Genomic DNA, 13054 nt, shown 5'->3' with positions numbered 1-13054 from the left:
ATACACATGCTCGAAAATCCTTTCTGTGATTGGACAAAATGCTGTCATGGTGGGTGATTTGGTTGTGTTTGAAAAAAACGTCTTGAAAATCATATCGGGATGGAAAGCAAGTCAAAAACTATAAATATTTGAACAAGATCTTACAAAGATTTATATTTTTATTAAAATAATTGTTTCTCCAATAGCGCTTTGATTTGCATCCATGACAGCTGTTTATTCGGGACAGTTAGTTTTTTTAATGTAAACTTTGTTGTACGCACGTACATGACTTTTAGAACGCACCTACGGCGTAACGCATGTGAGATTTCCGCAGAGTTTAGGTGAATGTAAACAGAAAGATACTATTTATACTACCAATAGTTTCTAGCTTTGATAACCGTGAGTTAAGTTTAATGTAAACAGTAGTAAATGTATATTTATTTCTTGTTACATTGTATTTGCACTGGATTTTTTGACAAATAAAAGTTTTAGGTGTCATCACAATATTCGTATATATTATTGCATTAATATAACCAGACTAAGTAAAGAATTTCTTGTAGTTACATTCAGAAGGAGATTTTATTAAAGAGGTTCTGCATCATGAAGTCATTGTGCTTCTGAAGGTTGTCGAAATGATAGTTTTAAACATATACTCAAATTTAAATACGTCGGATATCTTTTATAAAGATATTTCTTGTTTTACGCACTGGTCAACTCCACCATAGAGAATCACATGACTTTGACACAATCAGTAAATACCAGCGAAATTATCTTTATAAGTAAAGAATTGTCGCATAAAAATGAAATACAAAGAAAATAACAAAATTCACGAAGTCTGATTAATCATTTTACCAAAAAAAAAAGTCCAAGCAATTATGCACGCCTTTTCGACGTAATTTACTAGATAGAGGGGATCGCCTGTTTCCTGCACTATTACCGTTCATCATCGTCATTATACACTAAAAATAAAGATTGTACAATAAAGCAATGTAGTTTTGCAACCACTCGCTCAACATTGGAACGGAAGTGACGATGCCCATTGTAGTAGAGTTGAATTTTAGTCACGTTTCTAGATTGAATTTATTAGTAAAAATATACATGTATGTTCTTTCCTTTGAGATAAAAAGAATGCACTTACTTATTTTCATTGGGAAACTTTAGTTAAGCATATATTTATGTTGAATTTCATCTATGATATGCACGTTGCAAACCGGAAGTAGTTGACCCATAGCCATTTAATGTCCTTTTTAGACAGTGGTCAGTTTTGACCAGTAAAATACTTATTTACAAAATTTACTCGTAACTCTCGAGTTTTACCCGTATTTACATCGATGTTGTCGGTCAAGGTCTATTTTCTTTTGTTCTCATTAGTATAAAGAGGGCGAGTTTTTAGTAATAAGGCAGTTGCAGCTTGAGCCGACCTCGACAGGTCATTTCTCTTACCTACGGAACTAAAATAGTTTCCACCAGGTTTACTTAGGAAACGTTCCAGATAGTGACCTTGTCACTCATTTTAAGGTACAGTGTTCATTTTATGTTAGTTAAAGTACACAACGCGAAGTATTATTTCCATTTAGATTAAGGTTTACTTTATATTTTTGAGAAACTTTACAATTGTTAGGAATTTGTGTTCATTTATTTTTGTTGGATTCATTTACTATTGTTAAATTGATTTACTTGCTATACTATTGTTATTTTTGTCAAATAAACGAAGTAGTTATTTGAATCAGTTTTGTTAAAGTTAATAGCCATTGAACAAATACAACGGGTGTATCCTACGAACGAATTCTGGTAGAAGTACTAGCCACTACACGCCCAGAAAAGGAAGCTCAGCTTTCCAATCTGTTACAAATGGTGCCGTGACCAGGATACACTTTCATATGTATTTGTTTAATTAAAAAGCTCATATATTCAGAGAAAATAAATTTTTGAAAATAAATTTTTGTTTTGTTGAAAGTAAATTGTACATTTTTTTGTGAAGATGGCTTATAGCCAAGAGGAAGATCGTTTCTCTCTTAGTAGTCACGGTGATAGAGATATAGATAGTATATGTTCAGAAGAAAATATACACGAGTCTTTAATGTTTACTCGTAGATATCCTAGTCCTACACGAACGGTGCCAGAAACACCTTTTCTTATTGAACCCAGGGTTTTGAGAGAGAGCAGTTTTGATTCTGACTCAAAATCATATAGAGAATGTGACGTACCTACCCATGATACAGGTTATTTAAGTCTGAAAGAGCCATCAAAGCCAAAAGTTAGTTTTTCAGACGAAAGGTTTCCATTATTAAGTTTTTCTAGAGAAGAGTTTGTTAAACCTCAGTTTCGAAATGTTCAAGATAATACAAATGAAGTTTCTGATTCGGTACCAATAAGGGAGATGTATAATACACAAAAGGTTATGCCGCCTGAGCCTTTTGAATATAGGGATACATCAGTATGCTCAAAGGTTTTTGATACAGAAGTTATTAAAGAGGCTCCATATTTTAAGCCTAAAAGTACTTCCTCTCATACTATTAGTACACCTTCTTTTACAAGAAGTGTCTTGATTCCTAGAGACAATGAGGCAAGGGGGACAAGTAATGTACCTGTGGCAAGTACACCTACTTACAAAGAACATTTTCCTTCAAGTAGTTTACGCTACAAAACATATCCAGAGCCTCAAATTACACATACTAGACCGACATATAGTTTAGATAGTAATCAAAGGGAGACTATTGAGGAATCAGTGTATACCTTACCTAAAGCAAGGCCTCCCTACCCATTAGACCCATATCCAACTGGCAGGTTTAGCAATTTCGAACATATTCCTCAGAGTAATGCATTTGTACATTCTGATAGAGATCCAATAAGAGTTCCAATTTTTATGCCAGGTTCTCTTAATCCTCATTCTGTAAGACAGACAGGTACACTTTTTGAGAACTCTCGTCAGGATAGGGATAATTTTTCAAATCCTAGGTTCTCGGTTAGTTCTCATTTAACACAGAATGTACCTACACAAGCTATGATTACAAACCCACTTTTGGGACAAAATTGGATAGGACATTCAGGTCAAGCCACGAGTAACTTGACACAAACAAATCATTACCCCATGAATTCAGCCTTTGGTAATTCTACGCAAACAAATCATTATCCAACGAATTTAGCCATGAGTAACCCTGTACAAGCAAGTCATTATCCCATGAACTTAGCCATGAGTAACCCAGTACAAGCAAGTCATTATCAAATGAATACAGCTATAAATAACCCTATACAACAGACAATGAATAATCCAATGGGGACAAATATGAATCATCTAATGGTACCTCCTTTCCCAAATCACCCGTTTAATACAGGTACTAACTTGACAAATACTATGTGGCCAGTAACCCAGCCCGGTATGCCTGGTCATGTTTACAATCAAAATCCAGTGTATGTAAATCCAAATGCTGGATTCCATCAATCTAATTCTAGAAGAAAACAAAAAGAGCCAGCTACTTTTGATGGGAAAACTACGGATTGGGTAGATTACATCATTCAATTTGAAAAGGTCGCAAATTGGAATGAATGGGATATTTTTGAAAGGGCCCAACAGTTAATTATGCGTTTACGAGGAATAGCCCAGAGAACTGTTAGTGAATTAAACCCTTATCAATTAAATGACTTCGAATTTATTAAAAGAATGTTAAGTCAGAGATTTAACCCAGTTGAAAGGGAAACTGCTCACAAATTTGAGTTCAAAAATCGCAGAAAACAGAAAGATGAATCGGTGTCAGATTACGGACATTCGTTACGTCGCCTTGCCTCCCAAGCGTATACTTCTTTAGATCTAACTTCCATTCTAACATGACGTCCTTCAAACGCTTTGAGTACACACCCGTGGTAAAATATGAATATATTGTTAGGGCTGTTCCTATTGTACTCCCACGTCATATGTATTTAAATGAATGAGCTACCCGACGTCATAAAACAACGACGTCAGAATATAAGCATTTTACGGGAAAATACACGCTTGTGAAACCGAAAATCATCACAACAAGAAAACGTAAACAAACGATGCTAAAATGTGATATAAGCCAAATTTTTTTAAACATATAAGTAAATTATCATTAAATTCATCCTAAACTATCTAAATACATTATTGTAAATAGTTTAAGCATGTCACTCATTCAGTTTGTTCCGTTCTTTTACGCCAATTGAATAGTGCGTGTATTTATGGGAACGGCAAATATCAGCCTCCACCTAGAGCGCTTCGATCCAAAAGAATTGATGTATTTGTCCTACTAGAATCGAAATAATTCATGGGGGCTTGAATATATCTAGATTTTACCACGGGTTGTCCCTTTATGCCGATATTTTACCCCTCGCTATCGCTCAGGGTAAAATATTTGTCATAAAGGGCCAACCCGTGGTAAAATCACGATATATTCAAGCCCCCATGAATTATTTCTTAATTGAAGCATTAGTGGTTGATCAGTTCGTAGAGGGAATATGGAATCATGACTTAAAACGATATGTTCAATTGTTAAACAGACCAAAAACTCTTGATCAAGCCATTTCATACGCTATTGAATATGAAGCGTTTGAAGGTCCAGTGGAGAATATTAGAAAACCACAATTTTCGGATGAAATAACTTATCACACATATGTGGTAGATCAGTCCAAAGAAAATCAAAATCAAAATCTTGAATCAAAAATCAAAAACATAATAATTCAAGAATTAAGAAAAGAGAATACTAAATCTGTAGCTCAGGAAACTGTAAGTGAAAAGAAAGATGAAAATAAACCTGTCAAATCTGTAAACGAAAACAATAAAAGGAGATCAGTAATTACATGTGATTATTGTGGGAAAAAAGGGCACATACAAACTCGCTGTTTCAAAAAAAAAGAAGATGAGTTATTAATTCGTATGAGAGTGGAATTTGCTCAGTCAAAAACTCTGGAGTCGGGGGAATAGAGTTGGCTGATTCGGAGGCCAACGAGTCAGCCAGTTCTGTCAAAACAAGGCCTGAAATAAAAATGAATGAAAAGTTAGAATTTGTTGATTTTGCAAGAGACTCTCTTCATAGTTTGTACATGCCTGTTGAAATAAACAATACAAAATTAGAAATGTTAATAGATACTGGTTCTCCTGTAACTTTATTAGCTGAAAATATAATAGAAAGTTTAGGGGTAGGGCTGTCAGACTTGTCCAAAGTTGAATCAACTTTATCTGCAGCTGATGGCAATAAAATGTCCATAAAAGGTCAAATCAAAGTTAACCTTAAAATAGACCAATCCCAATATAGGCAAAATACTATTGTGACCAAGTTAGGAAAACTTAAGGGCATAATAGGCATGGATTTTTTACAAAGTAATAAATGTGACTTGAAATTGTCTGAAGCAAAACTTGTTATAGGACAACAGACGGTTAAACTAAGAAAACACAATAATAGTACTTGTGCTAGAGTTAAACTTTGTAAAAATAGAGTTATCCCCCCTCAGACAGAAATCTTGATAAAAGGTTACATAGAAGGAAATTGTCCAAATAATTTTGGAATGATTGAACCAGATGAAAAATTACAACAGCAAAAAGGTTTATTATTTGCTAAAACTTTAAATGACACCACTGGAAAAGAAGTTGTGATTTCTGTGTTAAACATTAATGACAAATTCATTAAACTAAAGAAGAATTTAACACTAGGGATCATAAACACTGTTCAGTTAATTGATGATAACTTTTACTCAGATAATTCAGAAAGTAAGGCCATCCCTGGTAGTTTACCCACACACTTGCAAGAGTTATTACAAAACTCCTCTGATGAGTTGACTTCTGAAAATAAACAAAAATTAGAAGAGTTATTAATAGAATTTCAGGACATTTTTGTAGGGCCTGATGGGAAACTTGGCCAAACTGGCATTGTCGAGCACACAATTAATACAGGTACAGCTAAGCCTGTAAGAGTACCTCCTAGACGCATACCCACCGCTTTGAAACCCGTTGTTGAGAAAGAGTTAGACTCTATGTTAAGAAAAGGGGTTATAGAACCTAGTAACAGTGCCTGGTCCAGCCCAATATGCTTAGTTAAGAAAAAGGATGGCTCCATACGCTTCTGTGTTGATTTTCGCTTAGTTAATTCCCTTGGGGATCCCTCGGGGTATCCTTTGCCAAAAATTGATGACTGTTTGGACTCATTGAAGGGCTCAAAATGGATGTCCACCGTCGACTGTCATAGTGGGTATTGGCAAGTTTTGTGTGAGGAATCTGATAGACCAAAAACTGCTTTCATTACCCATAAAGGACTTTTTCAGTTCAGAGTAATGCCTATGGGTTTAAACTCGGCTGCCCAAACTTTTCAGAGACTAATAGAAACCATTCTGGGGAAGCTCCAATGGAGACACTGCTTATGTTACTTAGATGATATTATTATTTTTGGAAAAACTTTCGAGGAAGCTTTTAAAAATCATCAGTTAGTTTTTGAATGTTTAAGAGAAGCAAATTTAAAATTAAAACCATCCAAATGTTTTCTGTTTAGAAAAGAACTGACATTCTTAGGTCATTTGGTGTCAGAAAATGGCATTCAGTGTGATCCTACTAAAATCAATTGTGTTAAAAACTGGCCTCAACCTGTCAATGTTTCAGAAATAAAAAGTTTTTTAGGATTCGCAGGGTGTTTTAGAAAATTTTTGGTCAATTTTTCTACAGTTGCTAACCCTTTAGTAAAATTAACTAGGAAAAACCAAAAGTTCAGTTGGACAGGGGAGTGTGGTATAGCTTTTAACCAATTAAAAGATTTGTTAACTTCAGCACCCCTTTTGGCATTTCTCGATGATGAAGGCACCTTTATTTTAGACTCTGATGCAAGTTTGTCAGGTATAGGTGCAGTTCTGTCCCAAATACAAGACGGTCGCGAAAAAGTAATATCTTACGCCAGTCGTACCCTAAATAAAAGTCAAAGAAATTATTGTGTGACAAAAAGAGAATTGCTGGCAGTGGTAACATTCGTGAGACAATTTAGGCATTATTTGTGGGGACATAAATTCATTATACGAACTGATCATGCTTCTTTAACCTGGCTTAGGAATTTCAAAGACCCTGAGGGCATGGTTGCTAGATGGATTAGTATCCTGGACAACTACAATTTTGAGATTCAGTATAGAAAAGGGTCATTACATATTAATGCTGATGCATTATCCAGAATTCCTATTCGTAAATGCAAACGGGAAGAATGCTCCGAGTTCTACCCCAAACTCCATCCCTCTTTCCGAAGTCAGACTGGGGAAAATGTGGAATGCAGAGTTTGGTATCAAGCTCGCTCAGGACACTGACCCGCAGTTATGGCTGAGGAAAATGAACTCTTAGAAACCATTGTTAGCACAATCACTGAAGCTTCCCATTTACATTTACAGAATTTAGAACCTAATTGGTTGGATTTTTGGAGTCTAAAAGAAATAAAAGTCTTACAAGAGACTGACCCTATCATTGGGGAAATTATCAGACTTAAGTTAGGTAGTGAAATGAAACCCCTTAAGCAGGATATAACCAATTTACATCCTGATATCAAAGCCCTTTGGGGATTATGGGAATTTTTGCAAATGAAGAAGGAGATTTTGTACAAAGTTTTTACTAAGGATGATGGGAATGAAATTTTACAATTAGTTGCCCCTAAACAGATAAGGGAGATAATTTTCCATCAACTACATCACAATAAAATTGCTGGCCATTTTGGAAGAGATAGGACTCTTAACACAATAAGGAACAGGTTTTATTGGCCAGGAATGACTGAAGATATCAAACAGTGGTGTTTAGACTGTGATATCTGTGCCCAATGTAAGCCTGGGCCTGGTTTAGGAAAATCCCCTTTAAGACAATCCAGAAGTTGTGCCCCTTTGGAAAGAATTGGCATAGATATTGTTGGGCCTCTGCCAATTACTCAAGATGGAAATTAGTACATCATTGTCCTAGGAGATTATTTTTCCAAATGGAAAGAGGCCTACCCAGTACCCGATCATACCGCTTTGACAGTGGCAGACAAAGTAATCACTGAATTTATATGTAGATTTGGTTGCCCCCTTCAAATACATAGCGATCAAGGGAGGGAATTCGAATCAAGGTTATTTCAGATTATTTGTCAAAAATTAGGCGTACAAAAAACTCGTTCAACTCCTTACAGACCCCAAAGTTCAGGCTTGGTTGAAAGATTTAATAGGACCCTAAAACAGATGTTGTCCAATTTTGTAAATTCACATAGGAATGATTGGGATAATCATATTCCCTATATCATGATGGCATATAGAAGCACAGTTCATTCTACAACTAAGTGTACCCCTAATATTTTAATGTTAGGAAGGGAAATCAGATGTCCTGTGGACATCATGTTTGGGATGCCACCCGAAAGTGATGATTTCTGTCCCATCGAGTATGTCGAATGGGTAAAGAATTCACTTAGAGATGCTTTTTATCTCGTTTATGAACATTCTGGACAGGCAGCCAGACGACAAAAGTTATACCATGATAAAGGTTTAAAAGCCAGATCTTATGAGACAAATTCATGGGTATGGAGGTGGTACCCTCCAAAGATCAATCAAACTCTAGGTCTTGGCTGGACTGGACCTTATTTGCTTTTAGAAAAACTATCTGAACTTACTTACAAAATACAAAAGGAAGAACATGCAAAACCAATAGTGGTACATGTAGACCATTTAAAACCTTACTTAGGTAAAAACCCACCTAATAACTGGTTATTAGAACAATCTCATTTGACTGACACACAAACATCAACACAAAATGAAACCAATGAAAACACATCTCAAATACAAGATACAAACTTTACACCAGTTATATTTAGTACACCGGTACCAGTAAGGACACGTACAGGGAGAATAGTAAAACCTCGTAATATTTTCACACCTTAGCACACGACTCTTTACATAGGTAACAATGGGGGAATTTTAATGATGGTTTTTTGAATTGATAAAAAGAGTAATCTCTTATAGAATATTATCTGTATGTACATAATGTTTTCTTTAAGTTTTCATATATGTTAATGTATTATAGAAAGAAAAAAATAGTATTATGTCAGTGAACATAGTAAAATTGAGAAGAATTGTTTAATATAGTCAATTGTTGCGATTGTGAATATTCACCATTGTTTTGTATAGTTTCAGATATGGCAGACGTCCTTGACATTCAACCTGACTCATACGAACTGCAACAGTTCAATAATGAGATTTTCAGGCCTATACAACCCGTTTTTAATCCTCTCGGACAGTATTGTCCAGTTAAAAGATGCTGGTCTATGTATCGTTATTACCATCTCAGGGAGCTAGTGACACATTGGCAACATGTACATCAGCATAGTCGACAAATCTACAAGTGTAAAAAGTGTAGAAAGGTTTTCCCAAGAAGAACCGTATGCCGTTCACATCTTAAAAAAGTGCACAAAGTTGAAGACAGCATGGAAACATGTATCATCGGAATGTATGTGGTTAATCCAGGTTTTATACATCCCGTGGAAGCAATATTACCTCGTCAAGGAACACCGCCTGAAAATGAGGAAGTTTTAAAACGTGTGCGAGCAGAGAGAGAACTGGCCACGAAGGCTAGACAAGAGAAGAGCAACACATCAATGGCCGTCAAATTATCTGATAGGGAATCTTCAGAGGATAAAGTCAAGGAATGGAACTAATTAAATAGATCTGCATATTGAAGAGACTTTAAGTTTATTTGTTTATATAAATGTTCATATATAACACTATAAGGTGCTGATATTGAATTGACATGCGTTTATTGTTTATTTTGATAGAGGGTTTTATAATATGCAATTCCAACATTGTCTAACAATTAAGAATATTTATATTTATTTGACCAATTTTCCAAGTAAAATCGTTCTTAAGGGAGGGGGAATGTAGTAGAGTTGAATTTTAGTCACGTTTCTAGATTGAATTTATTAGTAAAAATATACATGTATGTTCTTTCCTTTGAGATAAAAAGAATGCACTTACTTATTTTCATTGGGAAACTTTAGTTAAGCATATATTTATGTTGAATTTCATCTATGATATGCACGTTGCAAACCGGAAGTAGTTGACCCATAGCCATTTAATGTCCTTTTTAGACAGTGGTCAGTTTTGACCAGTAAAATACTTATTTACAAAATTTACTCGTAACTCTCGAGTTTTACCCGTATTTACATCGATGTTGTCGGTCAAGGTCTATTTTCTTTTGTTCTCATTAGTATAAAGAGGGCGAGTTTTTAGTAATAAGGCAGTTGCAGCTTGAGCCGACCTCGACAGGTCATTTCTCTTACCTACGGAACTAAAATAGTTTCCACCAGGTTTACTTAGGAAACGTTCCAGATAGTGACCTTGTCACTCATTTTAAGGTACAGTGTTCATTTTATGTAAGTACACAACGCGAAGTATTATTTCCATTTAGATTAAGGTTTACTTTATATTTTTGAGAAACTTTACAATTGTTAGGAATTTGTGTTCATTTATTTTTGTTGGATTCATTTACTATTGTTAAATTGATTTACTTGCTATACTATTGTTATTTTTGTCAAATAAACGAAGTAGTTATTTGAATCAGTTTTGTTAAAGTTAATAGCCATTGAACAAATACAACGGGTGTATCCTACGAACGAATTCTGGGAGAAGAACTAGCCACTACACGCCCAGAAAAGGAAGCTCAGCTTTCCAATCTGTTACACCCATAAACGCACGAATTGTGTAACAGAGCATGTAGTTTTAATATATTTGTGTATAATGTATATACCAAGGAGACAGATGAATATAAGCAATTGTTGCTTGTTTCTGAATCCTTATTGCGAATGTGTTTTGTAATTACAGAAATAGTAAATAGTGAAAAACGTTGAGGTGGAAGAGGCGCAACTTTTTTTTACATTTGACCGAAGAGATTTGACCTTTCAGTAAGGGGCATAACCCCTGTTTTAGATTTCTGAATTTTTATATTATAAGTGTTTTGTGTGTAAGAACTTTTCAATACATTCTACGTCTATTGGAACATGTATTTTACATTACAAAAGGAAAGACCTCTCAATTGTTCAAGAACAATTGACATTTTAATTTATACTTGTATTTTTCATAAATACAGATCTTTGCGCTCAAATGTAATTCTTGGTGAAGTATACAGGTAACTTCGTTTACGAAAATTTATACACACTTTTTCATTAACATATTACCAGACTTTTGCATATTCACATTTTGAGATGCTGAACTGTAGTCGAATTCAATTCTGTACATTTTTTTTTACGTGAAGCGATAGGAGTAAGAATATTTTTTCGCGCCAATTTAAGCAGCTTCATCACCATCAACAAAATTATTTATTGTTATTTTCGTGAAATTTTAGTCATATAGTTTATCAATTAGAGAATTTTTGGTAAGTATTACTTATTCATGTTAAGGTTCTACTGATGTGCTTCTCTAGACCTTTTTGACGTTCCGTTTTATCCCATTTATCTCAATACTATCTCCGATGACAGAAATGTCAACTCGACCTATTCGTGTCGAAAGTGAAAATCGCATCTATTTGATGAAATCATTTCTTCTTCAACGGTTCATGCATTATTTTTGTATTATTTGATAAACAATCACATTCACGTTGCATGTTTGTATGAAAATGGTTATGTATTCGTGAATTGTAAGGGCGATGCAACATGCGAGGTCAGTGCGCGATCACGTGACATTATTATTTGTAAACAAACATGCTCCCCGTGTAACACGTGTCTGAATTATCCTTTCAAAGTGTTATGAATCTTTCAATTACTATTTTATGATATATTTCTTTTTGTTTTTAGGTCTGCATATCAGTATAGTCCAAGTGAATTAGTAATAGTTCTGAGTTGTGTTTTTTTTTCATAGAATTAGAAGGTAAGTCTACATAAGTTATATTTAACTTAAGTATAAAAAGATAACTCCACTTTCCCTCTATATTTAAAACCGCATACTAATTTAAACAGCATTTGCTCCCCTTGAACACTAATTTGCCCCTTCCCCGTCATTTCCCTTTAAATTTGCGCAAAAGTCATACTTTTAGTCCATTTACATTAATGGCCTATTTGTGATTTTACCATCTTAACTGCAATTTTCATATTGAACACATTTGACAATTCAGTATGAGTTCCCACGTTTTTTGTCTTATATGAAGGATGTTAACTTTTTAGGTCATGTTTTCCTAAACACCTTATTGCTATTTGGTTTGAGAGCACAATTAATTTGTAGTGCATTTCTTTTAGAACATAAATGAAAATTAAAAAAATCCCACCCGCGCTTTCTCAATGAAACTTTTACAGTGTGTTGTACTACTTTTGGGACAAATTATATTAAAATTAAAGAAAACTTCATCGTCTCTAACTCAAAATATGAACAATTTTATCTTTAGGGCGTCTTGAAATCTTTTGACAGCTTCCGAAGTCCTATATTTCAACCTTTTTCACCTGGACTAAATCACTACTTTCCTTTTAAATTCGGGACCCAAATTTCTTTACAGTGTAATTTCACCCCCCTACTTACAATTTAAGGCATTAAACATGGATAAATTAATTTGGAAGGGGTATTAAAATTAATGGCAAGTAACCCACTATTAACACTAGGGACTTTATTCGTGAACAACGAAAATCAAGGGACGACAATTGTGGTCTCGAACCATTTGTCTGTCTGGATTGTTAAAACCACAAAATCAGATAGTGATGAATATGCAAGTTTTCAACAATCCCGGAAAATAGGAAAAATACACCTTATCGCTATTTAATCCAATCTGGGAAAGACAGTCAAATGTACAACTCCCTGTTTGGGTCATGTGGCTAAAAATAGAGGTTTTTTAGTAGAGAGCTGAGGGAGTAAAAACTTTAGAAAGCGATCATCAAGAAACTTTAAGGGGGTGGCGGGTCTAAATCATTTATATAGGATTTCTCTATCCTTTTCTATAAATGAACTTTATATTATAGTTAATAGAAAAATAAAATAAAAAAAGTGGGGTCACCCTTCATTTGCGCTCATAATCAGTCTTCCAAAGAAGCATACATTTATGTAAAAGTGTTTTTTTCTGTTGAAGTAATAGGAGAAATAAAGTTAATATCGAAATACAATGAAATAA

At 34.5% G+C, this 13054-nt stretch overlaps 2 protein-coding genes across 2 annotated transcripts; both read left to right on the top strand.

The window, feature by feature from the left end:
• The first annotated feature begins 1021 nt into the window (after positions 1-1021).
• On the top strand, positions 1022-10322 carry LOC134707826 (uncharacterized). Its single transcript, XM_063567893.1, has 2 exons — positions 1022-1497; positions 9100-10322. Exon 2 carries the CDS (start codon positions 9108-9110, stop codon positions 9624-9626), a length of 519 nt encoding a protein of 172 aa, XP_063423963.1. The 5' UTR covers positions 1022-1497; positions 9100-9107; the 3' UTR covers positions 9627-10322.
• Positions 8224-8853, top strand: LOC134716422 (uncharacterized). Its single transcript, XM_063579451.1, has one exon. It carries the CDS (start codon positions 8224-8226, stop codon positions 8851-8853), a length of 630 nt encoding a protein of 209 aa, XP_063435521.1.
• Positions 10323-13054: the final 2732 nt, after the last annotated feature.

Source organism: Mytilus trossulus, chromosome 1 (genome assembly GCF_036588685.1).
Source record: "Mytilus trossulus isolate FHL-02 chromosome 1, PNRI_Mtr1.1.1.hap1, whole genome shotgun sequence".
Taxonomy (NCBI): Eukaryota; Metazoa; Mollusca; class Bivalvia; order Mytilida; family Mytilidae; genus Mytilus; species Mytilus trossulus.
Note: the sequence above shows the minus strand (reverse complement) of the source record. Positions and strands in the feature narration are given on the sequence as shown.